Source organism: Schistocerca gregaria, chromosome 4, assembly GCF_023897955.1.
Source record: "Schistocerca gregaria isolate iqSchGreg1 chromosome 4, iqSchGreg1.2, whole genome shotgun sequence".
NCBI lineage: Eukaryota > Metazoa > Arthropoda > Insecta > Orthoptera > Acrididae > Schistocerca > Schistocerca gregaria.
In genome coordinates, this window is record NC_064923.1 from 708775897 (window position 1) to 708797695 (window position 21799).

The 21799-nt window shown below is 42.0% G+C and overlaps 1 protein-coding gene across 1 annotated transcript in view; it reads right to left on the reverse strand.

Annotated features, from left to right (window-relative positions):
• Positions 1 to 21799, reverse strand: part of LOC126267877 (Down syndrome cell adhesion molecule-like protein Dscam2) — a 1296028-nt gene that overhangs the window by 239454 nt on the left and 1034775 nt on the right. The window contains exons 11-12 of the mRNA XM_049973186.1: positions 13938 to 14222; positions 12655 to 12774 (exon numbers count right to left, since the gene is read on the reverse strand). Of these exons, the coding sequence (XP_049829143.1) occupies positions 12655 to 12774; positions 13938 to 14222 (405 nt within the window). The remainder of the gene's footprint in view (positions 1 to 12654; positions 12775 to 13937; positions 14223 to 21799) is intronic.

Here is a 21799-nt window from a genome sequence, read left to right on the forward strand (position 1 = left end):
GGTAAGATGAGTACCAGTTTACAACCTGGGGGATAACGCTTAGTTTTTTTTGACACAGGTGATTTACATATAAGTTTGATGTACTTCTTCAAAACGCAATTCTCGAAACGATGCCCCTTGGTGGCACGTGTTTGCACCTCTTTGATGGAAGGGCTGAAATAAATAATTAAGGTAGTTTGAAATAAAAAGCAAACGCTTATGTTAACATTTTATTGTGGTTCACGTGAGCAGTGGGAAAACTATGAACTTCATAAGTACGATTCATTTACGACCAGAGTTACGGTATGCGAGAAGTAATGTTTACAGAGATCATAATCAAAAACGGACTGCTGGCAAGATGTCGACAATGAACACAGAAGCAATGTGGTGAAGTTTAAAAAAAGTTTAGAAGTCTTACGAACCTCTGTAGAATACAATTATGGGTGAGTGACGACGATCTCCATCTAGTACGACGACAGCAACGAGAATGTCCTTTCTCAGATTTCAGGTCCCGAGTTCGAGTCTCGGTAGGGCACACAGTTTTAATCTACCAGGAAGTTTCATATCAGCGCACACTCCGCTGCAGAGTGAAAATCTCATTCTGGAAACGAGTTGTTGATCGTCACTGCTGTGGAACACATCTCTTCTACTGAACAAGTGTTCATTGCTCTTAAGGCAGGCATTTTAGAGGCCATGTTTACTAGATACGCTACTGGCCACTAAAATTGCTACACCACGGAGATGACATGCTACAGACGCGAAGTTTAACCGACGGGAAGAAGATCCTGTTATATGCAAATGATTAGCTTTTCAGAGCATTCACACAAGACTGGGGCCGGTGGCGACACCTACAACGTGCTGACATGAGGAAAGTTTCCAACCGCTTTCTCATAAACAAATAGCAGTTGACCAGCGTTGGCTGGTGAAACGTTGTTGTGATGCCTCGTGTATGGAGGAGAAATGCATACCACCACGTTTCCGACTTTGATAAGGGTCGGATTGTAGCCTATCGCGATTGCTGTTTATCGTAACGAGACATTGCTGCTCGCTTTGGTCGAGATCCAATGACTGTTTGCAGAATATGGAATCGGTGGGTTCAGGAGGGTAATACGGAACGCCGTGCTGGATCCCAACGGACTCGTATCACTGACAGTCGAGATGACAGGCATCTTAATCGCATGGCTGTAACGGATCGTGCAGCCACATCTCGGTCCCTGAGTCAACAGATGCGGACGTTTGCAAGGCAACAACCATCTGCACGAACAGTTCGACGACGTTTGAAGCAGCATGGACTATCAGCTCGGAGACTATGGCTGCGGTTACTCTTGTCGCTGCATCACAGACAGGAGCGCCTGCGATGGTGTACTCAACGACGAACCTGGGTGCACGTAGGCAAGACGTCATTATTTTCGCATGAATCCATGTTCTGTTTACAGCATCATGATGGCCGCATCCGTGTTTGGCGACATCGCGGTGAACGCACATTGGAAGTGTGTATTCGTCATCGCCATACTGGTCTATCACCCGGCGTAATGTTATGGGGTGCCATTGGTTACACGTCTCGGTCACCTCTTGTTCGCATTGACGGCACTTTGAACAGTGGACGTTACACTTCAGACGTGTTACGACCCGTGGCTCTACCCTTCATTCGATGCCTGCGAAACCCTACATTTCAGCAGGATAATGTACGATCGCATGTTGCAGGTCCTGTATGGGCCTCTCTGGATGCAGTAAATGTTCGACTGCTGCCCTGGTCAGCACATTCTCCAGATCTCTCACCAATTAAAAACGTCTGGTCAATGGTGGCCGAGCAATTGGCTCATCACAATACGCCAGTCAGTACTCTTGATGAACTGTGGTATCGTGGTGAAGCTGCATGGGCAACTGTACCTGCACACGCCATTCAAGCTCTGTTTGACTCAATGCCCAGGCGTATCAAGGCCGTTATTACGGCCAGAGGTGTTTGTTCTGGGTACTGATTTCTCAGGATCTATGCACCCAAATTGCGTGAAAATGTAATCACATGTCAGTTCTAGTATAATATATTTGTCCTATGAATACCCGTTTATCATCTGCATTTCTTCTTGGTGTAGCAATTTTAATGGCCAGTAGTGTATATTTGCCTTTTTTGGTTCACACTAACATCTCTGAAAGTTTGTCGGTGAAGTTGTGGTTCACTCTGCATATTAATTTCTATGTTCCACAACTCTGTTTGACGTTACGAACAGCATTTACGAATTTTTTTTCGTTTGGGGATTTCTGCATTCATTTCAGGCCCGGTTCGAGAATATTTTTCACACAATCGACATATTATTTTTCCTCCACCGCTTTCTTTTTTCCCGCCCTCCCTCATACGTTAATTGCTGTTCCTTGAGCTCTTGGCAATATTTTTAAAAATAAACATAAATCTGAATGAGCATGGAACACGGTTCTTCTCGCTGCTAATAATAAGAGACCCTCTCTACAAATTTTGTACAAGCAGTTGGGGCGTGAACCGGCGCTGACTCTTGTAGATAACAAAACTTCGAAATAACAGTAACATTGTTTCGCGTGCGCTAGTACAGAAGCGCTGTCGGCGTGAAAAAGAGGAAGTAAGGCTAAGAGTGTTACTAGACTGCCTCTTAATTTAGACACTCAGATAGTGTACAGACAATATTACATGAAATATTATACGTTTTGGTGCAAACGGGGTTTTTACGTGTCTCGATAAGATTTAATCAGGGGTTAGGATTTTAATAGGAAAATTCGAACAATCCCACCAAAGCCGAGTTGCCTGGCAAGCCTGATTGGGATGTCTTGCGAATTTTAAAAGTAGCTGCAACTAAAACAACGTTATCCACTTCGACGAATTATCCAGTATACCCATAGACGAATGCGGGAAGAAAATTAGACAGTGGTAGTACACAGTGAATTTGTTGTAGCTGAGTTAAGCCAGGAGACTGGTTTGATGCAGCTCTCCAAGCTAATCTATCCTGTGCAAGTGCGAATACACAGTTATTGATATGAGACTTTTGCAATTTCTCCAAGCTGCAGAGCACCAAATGTACAAGATATTATGAACAACTCTCTTCATCTCTGTATAATTACTGTTGTTTATGTTCATTTGGACCCGCTTATTGCATTCAAGCCGTGGTTACGCTCTACAGTTCTTACCCACGACGCTTCCCTACATTAGCAAATTCACGATTCCTTCATGCCACAGGATGTGTGCTATCAACTGACCCTTTCTGTCATCCAAACTATAGCATAAATTTATTTTCTCGCCACTTCGATTCATTAACCCATCTAATCTTCAGCATTCTCCTGTAGCATCATTTCTGAAAAGCTTCTATTCCGTTGTATGAACGATTTATCATCCACGTTTCACTTCGTACGAGGCTACATTACAGATAAATACCTCTTGAAAAGAGTTCCTAACTTTTAAGTTTATATTCGATAATAATAAACTTCTCTTTTTCAGATTTTTTTTATTTTTGCCGGTGTGCGTTTTTATTAGTTGGTTGGTTGGTTGGTTGATCCGGGATTGGGGACCAAATAGCGAGGTCATCGGTCCCATCAGATTAGGGAAGAATGGGGAAGGAAGTTAGCTGTGCCCTTTCGAAGGAACCATCCCGGCATTTGCCTGAAGCGATTTAGGGAAATCACGGAAAAAAGATCAGAAAGGACGGACGCGGGTTTGAACCATCGTCCTCCCGAATGGGGGTCCAGTGTGGTTAACCGCTGTACCACTTCGCTCGGTGATCGTTAGTCTGCCCAGATAACAAAATTCATTTGTTAATATTAGTCTCTAGTTTCCCAACATAATTCCCTCGGCATCGCCTGTTTTAATTAGAGTACAATCAATTATACCCGTGCTACTTGTGTTGGTGTTCGTCCTTTAACTTCTTTTCAGGACTCTTACCATTCGATTCAACTACTCTTGTAAGTCCTTTGCCGTGTCTGAGAGAATTACAATGTTATCAGCAAACGTCAAAGCTCTGAATCTTCTTCCTGAACTTTAATTCCTTTTCCGAATTTATATTTGATTTGCTTTACTGACTGCATGTACAGATTGAATAACATCGGGGATAGGCTAGAAGCCTGTCTCACTCCCTTCTGAATTACTCTTTCTCCTAAATGTTCCTCGAATCTCACAACTGCGATCTGGTTTCTGTAGATAACTTTCGCTCCCTGTATTTTGTCCTTGCTATCTTCGGAATGTATTCCAGTCAACTTAGTCAAAAGCTTTCTCGAAAATAAAAAAAATGCTGTATAAGCAGCTTTGCCTTTCTATAGTGCTATCTTGTAAGATAAGTCGTAGAGTCAGCTTTACCTCACGTGTTCCTAAATTGCTCCGAAATCTAATCTCCCCCGAGCTCGGCTTCTAGTTTTTCCAAACTTCTGTATACAGTTCGTAACAGAGTTTTCAAACCATGACTTATTAAACCGATAGTTCTGTCATTTTCACACCTGTCAGCAACTACCTTCTTTGGGATTGGAATTAGCCGTATTATATTCTTCTTGAAACCTGAGGGTATTATGCCTGTCTTATATATTTTACACGCCAGATGAAATAGTTTTGTCATTAGATGGTCTTCCAACGGATCTTAATAATTCTTATATAAATGTCGTGTACGTTAGGTTTCGACTGAGATCTTTGGGTGCCCTGTTAAACTCTTCTCGAGGTATCATATCTATCATCTCATCTTCGTCTCCTACTTCGTCTTTCTTTTCTTATAATGAATTTACAGAGCAGAAATGCGTGCGGCTTGTATTGAAATTAACGTCAGTGCCTTTACTAGACATACTGATAAGGCATTTCTTAGCTCGCATTAGAAGATCAAACGCAAAGTAAATATAACCTGCAGGAGATGAGCTGGGAATGTGAAAATTACTGACTGCCTAGAAATATAGCCTCCTCTGCATGAAAGATGACAATTTATAAGCGTCAAAGCTCCACAAAGCTCCAGAGAAAAAAAATGTATGACTAGATTTATAGGTGCAAAGTACTGGATCCACTTTGGCATGTAGCATCTCTCACTAACTAGAGATATCTAAGAGTAAACGTTCAGATATTCAAAGCGGATTTTTTCGTTCTAGCCCACCTGACTTCGGTACGGTGCAACGGTTCAGAATTGCTCACTAATTTTTCTTGCATCCAAGACAGCAACTGTAATTAACCATTGCACTTAGAAATAAAGAAGTACGCAAAAACGGGACAGGAAAGTGTAATACGAAGGTTTCGATCTTAGCTTAAACGAACGACGCTATAGTGGAATGACTTAACAATATCAAATTGATGTTTATTACAAGCGCTGTAGACTATGCTGCTCTAGAGATATTGCTACTCTAAGCCGGCACAGTGTCAGTTTTCACTTTCAGACGTATTTCTGTAAACTGCAGAGTGAATACGAACATATCCCAAATGAATATATATGAAATATAATGGAAAGCTCTTACTGGTGAATTAGCTATATGTAACTATGACGGTAATGTTATTGTTATTTGTACACTGTAGCCTGAATCGTGTTTTGATGATTTTAGATATTCAGGTCTTACGCAATAGTAAATGAATATATATTGGTGGGAAATAGAAAACAAGAACGAATTAACTTCCAGGAGTCTGATTATAACAAATCACACAAGAATATTGAAAATAAGTTATCATCAGTAGATAATTTTTTAAAATTTTGATTATTATTTTCTAACAAGCCCTTTAGGACTACGAAAAGTATTTACAAGTGGGAATTTGCCTTTATTAGTGCCCATGTATCTTTCATTCTCTTCCTGTGGGTTTCCATTCTCTCTTCAGACTATGTTCCCCCAGTCATCTCCTTCGGTTTACTTTCTGGTAAACTTTCCATTTGTGAATTTTGGTCTGAAGATTTCGCGGTTTTGGACATCTTCTGGAGTAATTCCTGCCGATTTCAGAGCAGCTTTGATACCGCTAATTTCGTCGTGTCCGTTTTCGCTTTGCTCCCGTTGTCAATAAAATCGAGTATTTGTTTTGTACGTCTGCCTGGATCCATTCTTTTAATGTGGTAGATTGTTATTGCCAAACCTATACCACATTAGTGCACTTATTAACACATATAAAACAGTTGAAACAAGACGTATAATGAACTCTACAGTCTATTCCAAGTCAAAAAATTCGTATTACAGTAGGGTTATGGGAAAATAAGAATGTGTTCCTTGATAAACCTAGCTTAACACTAAAAATGACTCGGGACGTTCGGCTGACAGCAATGTATAGTAGGAAGCCAGAAAAATTAAGGTTTAACGACCCGTCGTCGGCAATGTCATTGTTGCCCGTACTGTCCGGACCTATTTCGATACTGAGGGAGTTTGACTGTTATCCTAACCAAAACGTTACCCACATCCCTCACCCACTGAAAACATCGAGACAGGCATTGCCGAGAGACTGGCGCGCCACCACTCATCAGACACTACAGGCGATGAACTCTGACACAGAGTTGAACCAACATGGAATGACGTACGAGCATAGGGCCCTGTAAACCATCGAATTTTTAAGTCAAATTCACTTTTTGCTGCCCACGTGTTTGTCAAACAAACGAGAATTGCAGCAACCAAGCTTGTTTGATTTCATCTCGCTTTCGAGCAGCTGTCACGCTGTAGATATCACGCCCCAAAGCATTTTGACACTAGTGGGTGATGTGCGAGGAGCAATGCAAGACGCTAAATTCGATATCTCCTGCAGTTGCTGGATCTCATCGATAACACTAAGGCAAGCAACTGCCTACAGTATGACAAAGTCATGCTTAAACGTTCAAACCTGTACGTTAAACTGTCCACTTACAAATTTTCTCGAGGCGCACATTGCCACATAATTTGACAAACATCAGAAGTCTGACAAATTGCTTGATCGCCTAAAGTTGCCTTATCTGTGAATCAGAACGTCCCTATGCCCAGCCCTGTTACGTTCGTTACTGCTGACACAGTTGGCAGCTCAGTGTAGTAAATTTCGCAACTTGTCTCCATCCGCCCTGCCACTCCCCCCCTCCCCCCCCCCTCACCCCCCACCTCGCTCCCCCACATCACCTACAAACTAACTCATACGTTCCATAAACACACAGGAGAACTGCCGGATATCAGTAACGTCCTGCCACGATATTTCGGCGCAGAGTCTTCTGGCCATCTTCAGGTGAGTGCCATTGTAGTAGTACTGGCGAGTATGCGCTGAGCTCCGCTATTTAAAGCCGTACTGAAGTGACATTGCGCATGCGCTGCTCAGCGTGAGCGTTCATAACGGCTCCGTGCGCTGCGCCTCGCGGCCTCCACTGTGAAAGCCTGGCGTATCGATATCAGGTCGATTTCCATCTTTATGCAGATAACTACGTCGACTACGAAGTTTCTCTATAACAGGATTCCAAGCAGAGTTCAGCTGATAACCGCTATCTCGATTGATGAGAGTCTCGTTGTCAGACACTCTTAACAGATTCATTGATAATCGAGCTCCAAAAGTTTGATTTATAGCCCAAAATTTTTGTGTCGTTCTAATTCCTGGAATGGTCTGTGGAAATACAATGTTCGGCGATTGCGGACTTGGTGGGTCGGGGAAGGCGAGTATGCCGTAGGTGTTCCACAATGCGTTCCTACACAGTTCGTGTTGTTTGCCCTATATATGATTTGCCGCATTCACACGGAATTTTGTAAACACTTGGTTTACGCAGGCCCAGGTCGTCTTCAACGGATCCCACCAGTGATGAAATTTTGGAAGGAGGACGAAAGATGACTCTCACTTGATACTTTCTCAATATTCTGCCTATCTGTGGAGAAATATTCCCAATAAATGGTAGATAAACAGTCGACCTAAAGGCCTCTTCCTCTTCCTTGTTCCATCGTTTGTAGGTCTTCATCACTCTGTTCACTTGCCTAGGTGAAAAGCCATTCTCCAAAAATACTTTTTGCAGGTGTTCAAGTTCCGTTTGAAGACTGTCGGGTTCAGTATGGGCACGGTGGATCAAGGTTTTGAGAACTCCCATTGTTTGTAATGGATGGTGGCAACTAGTAGCTAGTAGATACAGTGGGCTTTCTGTACACCTAGTGACCAAGTGTGCCATCACTCTTCCGTCGCACCAAGACGTCTAAAAATGGCAGACAACCATCTTTCTCTATCTCCATGGCAAACTTTATGTTTTCATGTATGGAGTTCATGTGACGTAAAAATTATTGGAGATGGTTCAGACCATGACGACACCGACAGATTGTTCGTAAAATTCGTTGTTAAATATAAGGTATGTAGAGGAGAGAGTGTGCTCAAACAACGCTGTAATGTATGCAACAAAAATATTCCCAATGTGTAGTGAGTCCACTAGAGACACCTTTGTGAACAGTGAAACCACAACACATTACTCATGCGTACTTCCTACTACTGTATATGCGCTACAAGTAAAAAGTTGTTAATTGCTATCTTTCCAGGTCTTGGTGTTTAAATGAGCAATAGTCTACTTCGGCAACCTACTGTCTATCGGAAAGCGTTCTGTGTCTCACAAGCGGACCCTTCATATTGTAAACCATGGATTTTGATGCGCTTCAAATATGTTGTAGAGGCACTTACCTTGAGTATCTGGCTATCCGGTTTCTTAGCGATGGGCCTTGGTTTCCGAGAAAATCGATTTTGAAGTTCATTGCGCGATTTGTGTACCCCTAACATTAGTTGTATTTGAAGAAAGGCAGTGTAGCGCAGCGGTAAAGGTTCACATCTACCACGCTGGAGGTGCCGTGTTCAAATCCTCCTTGTGAACTTTCTTTCTTTTTTTTTTTCAAAATCGACCGAATTCTTCAATTTTATTTCAAAGAATATCAGCACAGTGTCAGGTGTGCGAAATTATGAAGATATATTCAATTATTAAGTTTTTCTGTCATATAATAATACAAAATCTTATTTTTCATCGTCCACAATGCTTGATGTGCCAGAACAATATTGTGGGTGATACTTATCATAGATTCAACCGAAGCACAAGTTTCCGCAGCACCACGCGCATTTTATGAAAGCAACCGTCTTGCAGGCGCACGGTTTCTTCATGAGAGCGATACCGGGAAACATAATTCTTTTGCATTCAAAAATATTTCACTTTCAACCGCTAATTTCGATGCGAACCATGTATATCTAATCATGCTTTCAAAATTAGGTGCGCTGAATTGATGTAGGAATAGCGAATGCAATTTTATCGAATCTTCCTTAGAAGCGATCTCTCTACCGTCTTTCATCAAGTCGGGAGCATACTGAACAATTTTCGTGCAGATTTTCACCTGTCGGTAAAAATTAACATTGCAGGGCTGGCAATAAGGAGTGCAAGTTGGTGGGACCACTTTTAGGGTGCAGGTGCTCGCTTTCCTTTCATCAGTGAATAGATGATCGTATAAAGCCGAATCTGTTTACCCTCCCCACCAATCGATAATGTACAAAAAAAAAAAAAATTCTATCCCACGTCGGAAGAATTACAGAACACAAAAATTCGTCGTACACCAGTTTCGTGAACTTCCTGGATTTCGTGCAGGACACGACTGCATTTCTGTATTTCCCAGTTAATTCGTCTACTCGTTTTTGAACGTTAGGACCAAATTTTCCGGTCGGTTCTTGCATACTTAAAGAAACATATGGGAGCAGGATTCGAACACGGTACCTCCAGCGTGGTAGCCGTGAACCTTTACCGCTGCGCTACGCAGACTTAATCGGAATATGTAATCTTACGCGCATAGAAAGCGCGCAATGGACTTCAAAATCGATTTTCTCAAAAACCAAGGCACGTCGCTAAAAAACCGGATAGTCAGGTACTCAGGGTAAGTTCCTCTACGACATATTTGAAGCGCATCAAAATCCGTGATTTACAGTATGGAGGATCCCCTTGTCAGTTAAAGTAGTGGTTACCAATAAGCCACTTTCATTTAACGAGGGTAGGACGTGAAACGGGCAGACTTGGAGCAGGAGAGGCACCACAGGACATTTTAATTTACACTGTCTGTACTTTTACAAATAAATTCATAAAACTTTGTTAGCATGACCAGGAAGGATTCAGGATTCACACTCACAGCAGAGGAAATTCAAAAACATAACAAAAATTTTTTTTACATGTGAAATTTCATCATTTTTTCATTTGGTATTGGCTATAGGTACACTTGTTGCTATAGGTACACTTTTCTTCATAAGTAAGAGAGATTCTTGGATGAATTTTGCACAGCATACAAACTATACTTACAGGTGTATGAAACTCTAGAATTTCCCAAATCTGTTAAAGACTGTGGTAAAAATTGAGATAATTAACTATAAAATTCGAGTTTTCTCTAAACACGAAGTTTAAAACGTAACAGCTTATTCATTTTTCCACAGATTAAATAAATTCTAGAGTTTCATACACCTGTAAGTATGGTTTGTAAGCTGTGCAAAATTCATCGAAGAATCTCTCTTACTTATGATGAAAAGTGTACCTATAGCAACAAATTTAGCCAACAGTAAGTGAAAAAAAATCATGAAAATTCAGATTTAATAAATATTATTTTTTCTTGTTTTTGAACTTCACTGCTATAAGTATGAATCCTGAATCCTTCCTGGTCATTCTGAAAAAGTTTTACGCATTTAATTGTAAAAGTATAGACAGTGCAAATTAAAATGTCCTGTGGTGCCTCTCCTTCTCGAAGTCGGCCCGTTTGACGTCCTACCCCCCCCCCCCCCCCCCCTTAAAAAGTGGCCTCACAATTAGGCTGTGTTGTGCAAGCAAGTAGTTGAAACTTCCTGGCAGATTAAAACAGTGTGCCGGACCGGGACTCAAACCCGGGGCATTCGCGTTTCGTGGGTAAGCGCTCTAGCATTTTTTTTTAAAATTTCTTTCTTTCTTTCTTTCTGTCTGTTTCTTCGTCATGGTTCTTTTCGTGGAGATCGGTTATTTGCAGCCGTCTCGTAACGCCTCTCGAAGTCTCAACGACGCAAATACCTTTACTTGGTGTATTATTAGAGAGAGTGGCCAGCCCTCTGACCGATTGCGCTGAGTTACCGCGCCGGCACTGCTGAAGCACTCAAGCGTGAGTCACGACCCGTCCTCACAGCTTTACTTCCGCCAATACATCTCCTACCTTCCAATCTCATGGCGTTCGGAAGGTAGGAGATCAGATAGTGGTGAAGCTAAAGCCACTAGACCTATATCTCTGACGTCGATCTGTTGTAGAATTTCAGAGTATGTTTTTTGCTCGCGTATGATGTCGTTTCTGGAAGCCCAGAATCTACTCTGTAGGAATCAACATGGATTCCGGAAACAGCGATCGTGTGAGACCCAACTCGCTTTATATGTTCATGAGACCCAGAAAATATTAGATACAGGCTCCCAGGTAGATGCCATTTTCCTTGACTTCTGGAAGGCGTTCGATACAGTCTCGCACTGTCGCTTGGTAAACAAAGTAAGAGCCTACGGAATATCAGACCAGCTGTGTGGCTGGATTGAAGAGTTTTTAGCAAAGAGAACACAGCATGTTGTTCTCAATGGAGAGACGTCTACAGACGTTAAAGTAACCTCTGCCGTGCCACAGAGGAGTGTTATGGGACCATTGCTGTTCACAATATATATAAATGACCTAGTAGATTTTGTCGGAAGTTCCATCCGGCTTTTCGCGGATTGTGCTGTAGTATACAGAGAAGTTGCAGAATTAGAAAATTGCAGCGAAATGCAGGAAGATCTGCAGCGGATAGGCACTTGGTGCAGGGAGTGGCAACTGATCCTTAACATAGACAAATGTAATGTATTGCGAATACATAGAAAGAAGGATCCTTTATTGTATGGTAGCAATTACTTCTGTAAAATATCTGGTAGTATGCGTGCGGAACTATTTGAAGTGGAATGATCATATAAAATTAATTGTTGGTAAGGCGGGTACTAGGTTGAGATTCATTGGAAGAGTCCTCAGAAAGTGTAGTCCATCAACAGAGGAGGTGGCTTACAAAACACTCGTTAGACCTATACTTGAGTATTGCTCATCAGTGTGGGATCCGTACCAGATCGGGTTGACGGAGGAGATAGAGAAGATCCAAAGAAGAGCATCGCGTTTCGTCACAGGATTATTAGGTAAGCGTGATAGCGTTACGGAGATGTTTAGCAAACTAAAGTGGCAGACACTGCAAGAGAGGCGCTGTGCATCGCGGTGTAGCTTGCTGTCCAGGTTTCGAGAGGACGCGTTTCTGGATGAGGCAACGAATGTTTTGCTTCCCCCTACTTATACGTCCCGAGGAGATCAAGAATGTAAAATTAGAGAGATTCGAGCATGCACGGAGGCTTTCCGGCAGTCGTTCTTCCCGCGAACCATACGCGACTGGAACAGGAAAAGGAGGTAATGACAGTGGCACGTAAAGTGCCCTCCGCCATATACCGTTGGGTGGCTTGCGGAGTAGGAATGTAGATGAAAGCTGTGAGGACTGGTCATGTCTCGCGCTTGAATAGAGCATTTACGAAAGACAAATTCCAGAACTGCTCCAGCAAGCAGTTTTAATCTGCCAGGAAGTCTCGCATCAGAGCACCCGCCGCTGCAGAGTGAAAAATTCATTCCGGAAGCAAGTAGTTTGTTTGAAGCTAAGCGTTGCATGAGAAGGAGATATCTTTTTAATGGGATGCGCCCGCCGCAGCTAAAGTTGTTCTCTCCTCGGCGCCCTGATGACGCATCCCAAGTAGGAGGGCGGCACTGGGGCGCTACCTGTTGCTTTCTTCCAGATGACGGTGGGTTGCGGCACCCCCTGGGCCTGGCAGTGCAGAGTCACGTGGCGGTTACGCTCCACGCTGGCGTCCGACGGCTCCACTGTCCAGCGAGGTGGCACTGGACACACGACACACACGTCAGCGTCGAAGAAACCTCCGCCAGTGGCGTTATATCAGCTACTAAGGTAACACCAAAGACGTTTAGCTCAGTCGTTATGACACTTTGAACAGTCTTGCAAAAGTTTTAGTAACTCGATCAAAAAATAGTGAATTTCTTGCAAGTTATTCGTCTCTGAACAGAAAGGCGAAACAGAAGCACATTTGTTAACGTGAGACTACTGTGGATGTGAGGACTACTTTTACGTGGTGATAAAAATGCTGCAAAAGCTTATTTACACGGTGAGGGTTGCTAAAAAGGAACAAATGTGAGCAAAACATTTGTAGTGAAATCGGCTATCGGGATTAATTGGGTGAATAATAAGAAAGTATATGTAGAAATGTTGAAGAAATAAAGAGATATAGTTGCATGCGATAAAAAATAGTTAGAAAAAAAGTCACTAGCTACTGAGAAAGAAACAACTCAAAAGGTGCATCAACTGTTACCTTTGTGAAACAAACCTGGGATTCCAGTCACCGGTGCATTCCCATGTGCCAAAGCAACCGAAATGTAAAGACGTGGCGGTTTCTGACTAGTAAAACACAATAAAAGAAAGAAACGTACTTGGGAAGCAGGAGACAAACGCAAATAGAGAAAGAAGTAGTAGTAGTAGTAGTAGTAGTAGAGGCAGAAAACGGCAGAAGACAAAAAAAGCGGTTACCTTTGACCTGCAGCTTGGCCGTGTACCTAACCTCGGCTGCCGGGTTGGAGGCTACGCACGTGTAATCGCCAGAGTGTGTGGAAGAGAGGCTAGAAATGCTGAGGAGGCTAGAATAAAGATCAAGGGCTGACACGTTCACTCCCAGCTGAGAGGAGAGCGTGCCGCCATCTTTGAGCCACGTGATGGAGAGCGGGGAGTCCCCCCGGCTCACGCCACAGACTGTGCGGGTACGCATGCCCTCGGAAAGCCCGTCTTGGAAGGAAAAAGGCTCAATTATAGGAGGAACTGGAAGAATTAAAGAGAGAAGAATAAAAACATGAGAGCAGAAAAAGAAGAAATAGAAAAAAATTCTTTTTAGAAAATTAAAAAAAAGTTTCCTTCGGAGAAAAAAAGAGTAGTAGTAGTAATAATAATAATAATAATAATAAAGTCGGCTGCGGCGACATGAGAGATGGTTGTTTACCATTGACCATGAGCTGCTGCGTGTGAGATACCTCGGCCGCCTGGTTGCGCGCCACACAAGAATAGTTGCCGTTGTGATCTGGAGACAAACTTTCGATCAAGAGAATACTATTGAACTGATCGACGCGGGTCACGGAGACCCGCGGCATGGAGTCCGCCGAGCGGCCGTCCTTGAACCAGCTGATGGTCAAAGGCAGGTCTCCGCGCGTCACAGAGCACGTCAGGCTGGCCCGCTCGCCCACGTGCTGCGTTCTGTCAGAGGTAAATGGGCTAAGTTTGGGAGGAACTGCAATCCACAAGAAAAACAACACCTCTCAACGTCTGTCCCGTACGTGTGGAGTCAGGTGGCAGCGTCCGCCAAGGGGTAGCACCATCTGCGCACTTTCCTTCGCGCCTCACGTCCGTAGTTGCCAATTTGGAACACTTTCGGTCAGTAATGTTTATTTTTCCAGGATCCGTGATCTAACAGCCCTATATTGTAGCATCAAACATTGGCGACTGTCTCCTTAGTTTAATGCTTACAAGGGAACCTCCCCATCGCACCCCACTCAGATTTAGTTATAAGTTGGCACAGTCGATAGGCCTTGAAAAACTGAACGCAGATCACTAGAGAAAACAGGAACAAGTTGTGTGGAACTATGAAAAAAATAAGCAAAATATACAAACTGAGTAGTCCATCTGCAAGATAAGCAACATCAAGGATAGTGTGAGCCCTGGGGCTCCGTGGTCCCGTGGTTAGCGAGAGCAGCTGCGGAACGAGAGATCCTTTGCTCAAGTCTTCCCACGAGTGAAAAGTTTACTTTCTCTATTTTCGAGAAGTTATGATCTGTCCGTTCGTTCATTGACGTCTTCACTGTAACAAGTTTAGTGTCTGTGTTTTGCGACCGCACCGCAAAACCGCGCGATTAGTAGACGAAAGGACGTGCCTCTCCAATGGGAACCGAAAACATTTGACGGACGGACGGACAGATAGTAATTGCCTCAAAATAAAAAATTAAACTTTCCACTCGAGGGAAGACTTGAACCAAGACCGCAGCTGCTCACGCTAACCACCGGATCACGGCGCTCCTGGGTTCACACTATCCTTGATGTTGCCTATGTACAACATGGACTTCTCAGTTTGTATACATTGCTTATTTTTTTCACAGTTCCACACAACTTCTTCCTGTTTTTTCGATTGATCTGTGTTCAGTTTTTCAAGGCCCGTCTACTGTGCCAACTTATAACTAAATCTGAGGGGGATGCGATGGAGAGGTTCCCTTGTTAGCACCAATGGCTACTGAGGCTTAGGTAGCGGACTTCTCTTTGGTAGGAAGGTCTGGAACCGGACCGTACACTAAATGCGAAGCGCTGATTTTAAATGCACAGCTCAACGGAAACATTTTTTGATTACTTTTTATTAGGTAATGGTTTAATCCCATGGTTTTTGGGCGCTGAATCCATATTCAACCTTAGTTTTCTTCTACCATGTACAATTTTGTCACAATGCGACCTGTTTAAGAACTACAAAATTAGCAAAAAACATATAACCAGTATGAGAAATAATTTAATTTATCGTTACGAACAAAGGTTTACTTGAAGTATAAACATGAAAATGCTTCGCTAATACATGTAAATTTTGTGATCTTAGCTTTACGTTTCCTTTCTCTCTTTTCCTTAAAGCACCTAATAGAACTTTCTTTCCGATGTACGTCGTTTGAAGCAACTAAAAGCAATCTCACATTATACTAGCATTTCAGTGGCCCTGATTCTGTGTCACGAAAAAAAATCAAGGTAGCTGTTAAAAAAAATTGGATCTTGAGGCTCAGTAAACTGCATGTTCGTGTGCAAAATCAAACCATTGCGGGTCCATGTTGTTGGTTGAAAAATTAGTAACAATCTCCTTGAATGATGCCAAACCCACTCTCACAGTTTTTTCATACTCAAAGATGGAATCTTACATAAGTTTTCGAATGTCAAGTTCAACAAACAGGAATTCTTTCAATTTCGATTCTGGTAGATGAGGAAACGTCTCGAGGAGACATCTGAAGCTTTCTGCATTGTTGGGGAAAGTTATCACAAACTATTCCGTGAGGCTCATTTTAACATGTTGAGACGATAACAGAAATTTTCCGGATCCATGAGGTTCTTACGCAAAAGAAAAAAAGAATTATGGAACTTACTGTAGTAGTTACTACTACACATACTAACCAGAGCAAAACATACTGCGAAATTTCAACACCATTTCGTTATTCACTCAAACAATATACGAAATATATGTATTACATGATTAAAATCTCTAAAATGTATTTTAAAAAATAAATTGAATGTTAACTGTAAAATACTGGCGGATGATACGCCTTGTTTTGCTATCATCTTAGGATCAAACACACTAAAGTCAACAAGAATAAACCACTTTCATTAAAAAAAAGTTGTTTCCAAGTAGCCTGCAGCAGAACTAGTGATGGATCAGTTACTGACCCATAGTGGACACCATTACAGGTGCACAATATGATGAGTGCCATAATTCTCTTGTTAGTAGCAATGCGAAAGGGAGGTGGAGCCTATTATCTCCTCCGCCTTAATCCTCAACTGCAGTACACTGTACTTCACTCCTCCATAGTACGAAGTCGCCAAAGAGAAAGTGCGCAGATGAAAATATGCATATGGAAACTCAATAATCTCAACACTAAACGCTTACAACACATATATTTTGGAGAAATTGTAATAATACACAGCTATTCCTTGACGGACAATGCCTTTTGCACAAACAGTACAAATAAATTTACATTTATCCTTACTATGAAGAGTGCCTCGAGTTTCAAGTCAGCTGAAACAGATTGAAATTGGTTATTTATTATTACACTGACATAATAGATTATAAGATTCATTTATTGATGACGAAAAGAGAGATGAAAAAAATGTAGATTATCATTATATAAATTATTTCTCCTTAAAAACTGTAAGTTCAGAGTCAAACTGTAAATACTGGTTACTAACACTTAGTTTGAAAAATTGGACATATTTTTACTAATGAGTCCAGTAGTGGGAATAGGCAGACACAGTCACTGGACTTAAATATAGCAATTAATTAATTATTTTTTCTTTCTTTTGTAGTACTTCCATATTACTGTTCAGTTTTTCTGCACGAAGTCTTTACTTCTACAAGAGTACAACTTTTATCTGTGCATATATGATATAAATAACAATATTCCAGGCGAATATCAAGTAATGAGCAAAACTTTAGGACGTGATTCCTGACAGAAAAAGGAACAAAAAGGTTCAGAACAACACGTGTCAGCAAATGGATGGTGAGTCTACAATAAAGCAGTTCGTAACGGGTGCATTACATGGTATTAATTTTCCCATCTTACAAAAGATGACGGGTGCGCTACATTGCGCATTACATGGTATTAATTTTTCCATATTAAGAAAGATGTTGAAAGTGCTTGCTACGTAATGCAAAGCGACAATTGACAGGTCGTATCATGGACTGCATCAATCTTTTAAAAATTCCAGGTTGTAGCCAAATAGTGTCTTGCACAGAGACAATGTTCGAGGGTCTGCAATAAGTGGTACAGCTTACACAAGACATGACGCACAGGTAAAATCATAGGGGTTTAGGACTGATGACAGAGGCGACCAGGACCAACAGCTTTCTCGTTTTATCCATCTCCTGGAGAAGATGCCGAGGTCCTGAAGAACAACGATATGGGAGTGGAATAATGCTCCGCCATGCACCAGCCACTTTACCTACAGCACAGATAACGGCACAGTCGCCAGAAAAACAGGCAGAGACTTACGCAGAAACTTCACAAACGTGCGTGCATTAAGGCACTGTGACAAAGCAATTGGTCCAAGGTCGCCAATAATCCCTGCTCAAATATTGATACTAATTCCTTACTGATAGACGATTTGACCATTCCCCGAGCAGTTTCTACAGCCCGCAGATGACAACGGCATAGGTTTCTGATGCCATCTTTAGCAAAGTTCGCTTCATCCGTGAAGAGTACCAACGGCAGAAAGCCCATAGTGGTAATGTTCTGTTGCAACAACCAGCATCAAAACAAACAGCGTGGAGAAAAATCTGTAATCGATAATCCCTGAAGTGATTGTAATTGATAGCAAGAGTGTATGTCTTCACGCAGGATACACAACACGACCCTTTGACTAACTCCATGCTGGCGTGCGACGTGCGTGGAGCTTGTTATGTTGGCCCCAGTGTCGTGTAGAACCTATCGTTCCAGAGCTGCTGTTTGAACTTGCCGCGGCCATATAAGTTGTTCATCTCTCTGAATGAACCCATGTTCACAAAAATTTCAAGAAATGGCTGCAAACGTTTTGTGAATCAGATGGGGAAGTCTATTACGGTAGGCAGTTCGCTAAATCCGTGAGGACTCTCGACAGTTTCCACGTGCTTTATTGTAAACGAAGAGCATCTCGGCTTGCTTCAGGAATCACTAATGAACCATTCTGCTTCGACTTAGCTGAAAGCACACAACCGGCAACATAGATAATGATGTTGTCCATCAGTGATATCTAAGCTGGCAAATATGCATTAATGAAATATTATGTTAAGTTCACATAATATACCGGTACTATCTGCTTTATTACAGACTCATAGTCCATTTCCAGACATAAGTTGAAGTAAACTTTCCTTTTTCTTTCCCTGTCAGAAATCATCTCCCGAAGTCTGTCCTCATACTTAATTTTGATCCTGTATGAGCTTGATCATAAAGCGGTAAATGTTTCAAAATAAACTACTCAAAAAAGTTTTGCGCAACCTACATATCCCCGAACATGTGTGGGCTTAGATTCAAGGGTAGCAACGTGTAGCTTGGCACTGGGTTGGAGCTCACGTTTCGCTCCGTCAAGCTGCATTTTTATAAAACCTCAAATGGTAAATAAAATTATAAAAATGAAGTATAAATAAGAATTAATTTCATTGGTTGATTTATTTGAATTTAACGGTATAAAAGACCGACTAGTCACCAAGTATGAAGGGGACGCATGACCGTTACTATGTCATGCCTTGCTGGAGAGGTACAAGAATAAGTCACTGATCACACAAACTTGGAAGCACCGGTGCGAACTTTGCTTTCCGTGATAAGTGTGGCTCCAGTTGAAATTCGGAATTTAGATGTTGAAGCTTCAAGAACATTGACTCATCGACGATCCGCAAAACTGTGGATCCATTGGCTACAAGAATCGAATCGTTCATTTTGCTTAATAAGGTTATATTTCAGTATTTTTTGAGCGCCCTGTGAAGAGAGGAATTGCAATGTTCCTGAACGAATACCATTTAGGTTCCAAGTATATTTTTTGGACCATAAACAGTTAGTGATTATGACTTGCGAAAACGTATCGGAAACAAGTAGGAGTAACTTCTGCATTTCGAGGCAGATGGCGTTGTGGCGGAGTTCACCGCCGAAGGCTTTGTGACAGAGAATCCGGCAGAAGACGTCGTGTGCGACCGGTGGGCATTTTCTGGAGATTGTGCCACCAACAGCGTAGAGAAGCAACGTTATTAGCGTGGTCCTTTGACATTACGCGGCTTCACAGCGTCCCACTCAATTATGTAACGCTATTGACAGGGGTTAAAATGACTGAGCATTACAGAAACGTGCGGACCCACAATTAAGTCTTCAACGCGCTAATGCTCTGTGTCTGTTTCGTTTTGACAATAATTTGCTGAATCGCTAATGACCGAATGGTCGCGTTTACTTGTAGTGTCGCCAGTGCTCAAATTCTTAGTTTTATTTGAGCTTGGTAAATTGCAGTTGTCTTTGGCCAGGTACGGAAAATTGTGTTGTGTGCAGTTATGTGTGACAGATATACCGCTTAATGTAAGAGGTACCTTTGATCTGTCTGTTGTTCCAGCCTTACTAGTGCTTATAAAACTGTGTGCGGGGAAGTATGTGATTGACATTATTTTTGTGGGTTTGGCTCTCTCTTATTGGTCTGCCAGTCACAAATATGTTTGGGAAAGTGCCTTTCCTGTCCTACGTTACGAAGCCACTCGTTTCCAGTTGAATTCCGATTCTTTTTAAAATTTCAGTCCTGTGCTTCTTTGGATTCTGAAACAAAGTCAGTCCCTGTTAAAGAACTTGATATCGACTAATCACTTATGTAATGAAGAGAGCGCGTCATAAGCGCATTATGTAGTTATTAACATGCTGGCAGATGTCGAAGACCTCCAGTCCTCGAGTCTGTAATATAAGGCCATTTTAGGGTGCTTTCTCTGGCAGCATATCTGGGCACCAACGAAAGTAAGTAGGTGTACACCTCACTCGTCTGCCACATAGGGAATCCTAGGAGGAATGTAAATATTTAGAGATATGACAGGAACGATCAGTCGCAGCAAAAAATCTAGTAAATATGGGCTCTAAAATTCATACCTGAAGTACTATGAGTATTTGGTCAGTAGAAGAGATGTGTTCCACAGTAGGAAGATGAACTGGTGCTCTTTACTCTTACGGTATGAATCTTAGAGCCCATCCTCACTGGTCATTTTTTTCTTGTTTTGGTTCATAATTCCATCTCACAAAATATGAAACAAAAGAGTTTGCAGCAGAAGAGATTCTGTTCACAATCTGGAAGATGAGGAAGTCCTCATAGCTCTTAAAGTATCCTTTTTAGAGCCAGTGTTTACTAGAATTTTTTGCTTCGAATGATCATTCCTGTCATTTCCCTGAACACCGCTCACTTGACGAAAGGTCTGTTCCTAAAGACTGGAAAGTAGCACAGAAGAAAAGAAAGAAAATAGGAGCAACCCATTGAATTACAGAGCCATATCACTGACTTAAATTTGCAGTAGGAGTTTGGAGCATATACTGTACTCGAACATTATGAATCACCTTGAAGAAAATGACTTATTGATACATAACCAATAGGATTCAGAAAATATCGTTCATGTGCAACACAGCTAGCCCTTTATTCCCATGAAGTAATGAGTGCTGTCGACAAGGAATCTCAGCTCGATTCCATATTCCTAGATTTCCAGAAGAACTGCTTGCATATGGAGTATCGTCTCAATTGTGTGACTGGATTTGTGATTTCCTCTCAGAGAGGTCACAGTTCGAAGTGATAGACGGTAAATTATAGAATAGAACAGAAGTGATATCTGGCGTTCCACAATGTAGTGTCATAGGCCCTCTGCTGTTCCTTATTTACATAAATGATGTAGGTGATAATGCAAGCAGCCCCAGTAGATTGTTTGCAGATGACGCTGTAATTTACCGTCTAGTAAAATCATCAGACGATCAATTCCAATTACAGAACGATCTAGAGAGAATTTCTGTATGGTGCGAAAACTGGCAATTGGCACTAAACAAAGAAAAGTGCGAGTTCATCCACATGGGTACTAAAAGAAATCCGATACATTTTGGGTATAGGAAATCGCAAAAATCTAAGGGCTGTCAATTCAACTAAATACCTAGGAATTACAATTACGAGTAATTTAAATTGGAAAGACCACATAGATAACAGTGTGGGGAAGGCGGAACAAAGACTGCGCTTTGTGGGCAGAACACTTAGAAAATGCGACAACCCCACTAAAGAGACAGCCTACATTACACTTGTCCGTCCTCTGCTGGAATATTGCTGCGCGGTGTGGGATCCTTACCAGGTAGGATTGACGGAGGACGTCGAAAAAGTCTAAAGAAGGGCAGCTCATTTCGTCTTATCGCGCAATATGAGTGAGAGTGTCACGAACATGACACGCGAGTTGAGGTGGCAGTCACTGAAACTAAGGCGGTTTTCTTTGCGGCAAGACCTATTTACGAAATTTCAATCACCAACTTTCTCTTCCGAATGCGAAAATATTTTGTTGACACTCACCTACGTGGGGAGACATGCTCATCATAATAAAATAAGAGAAATCAA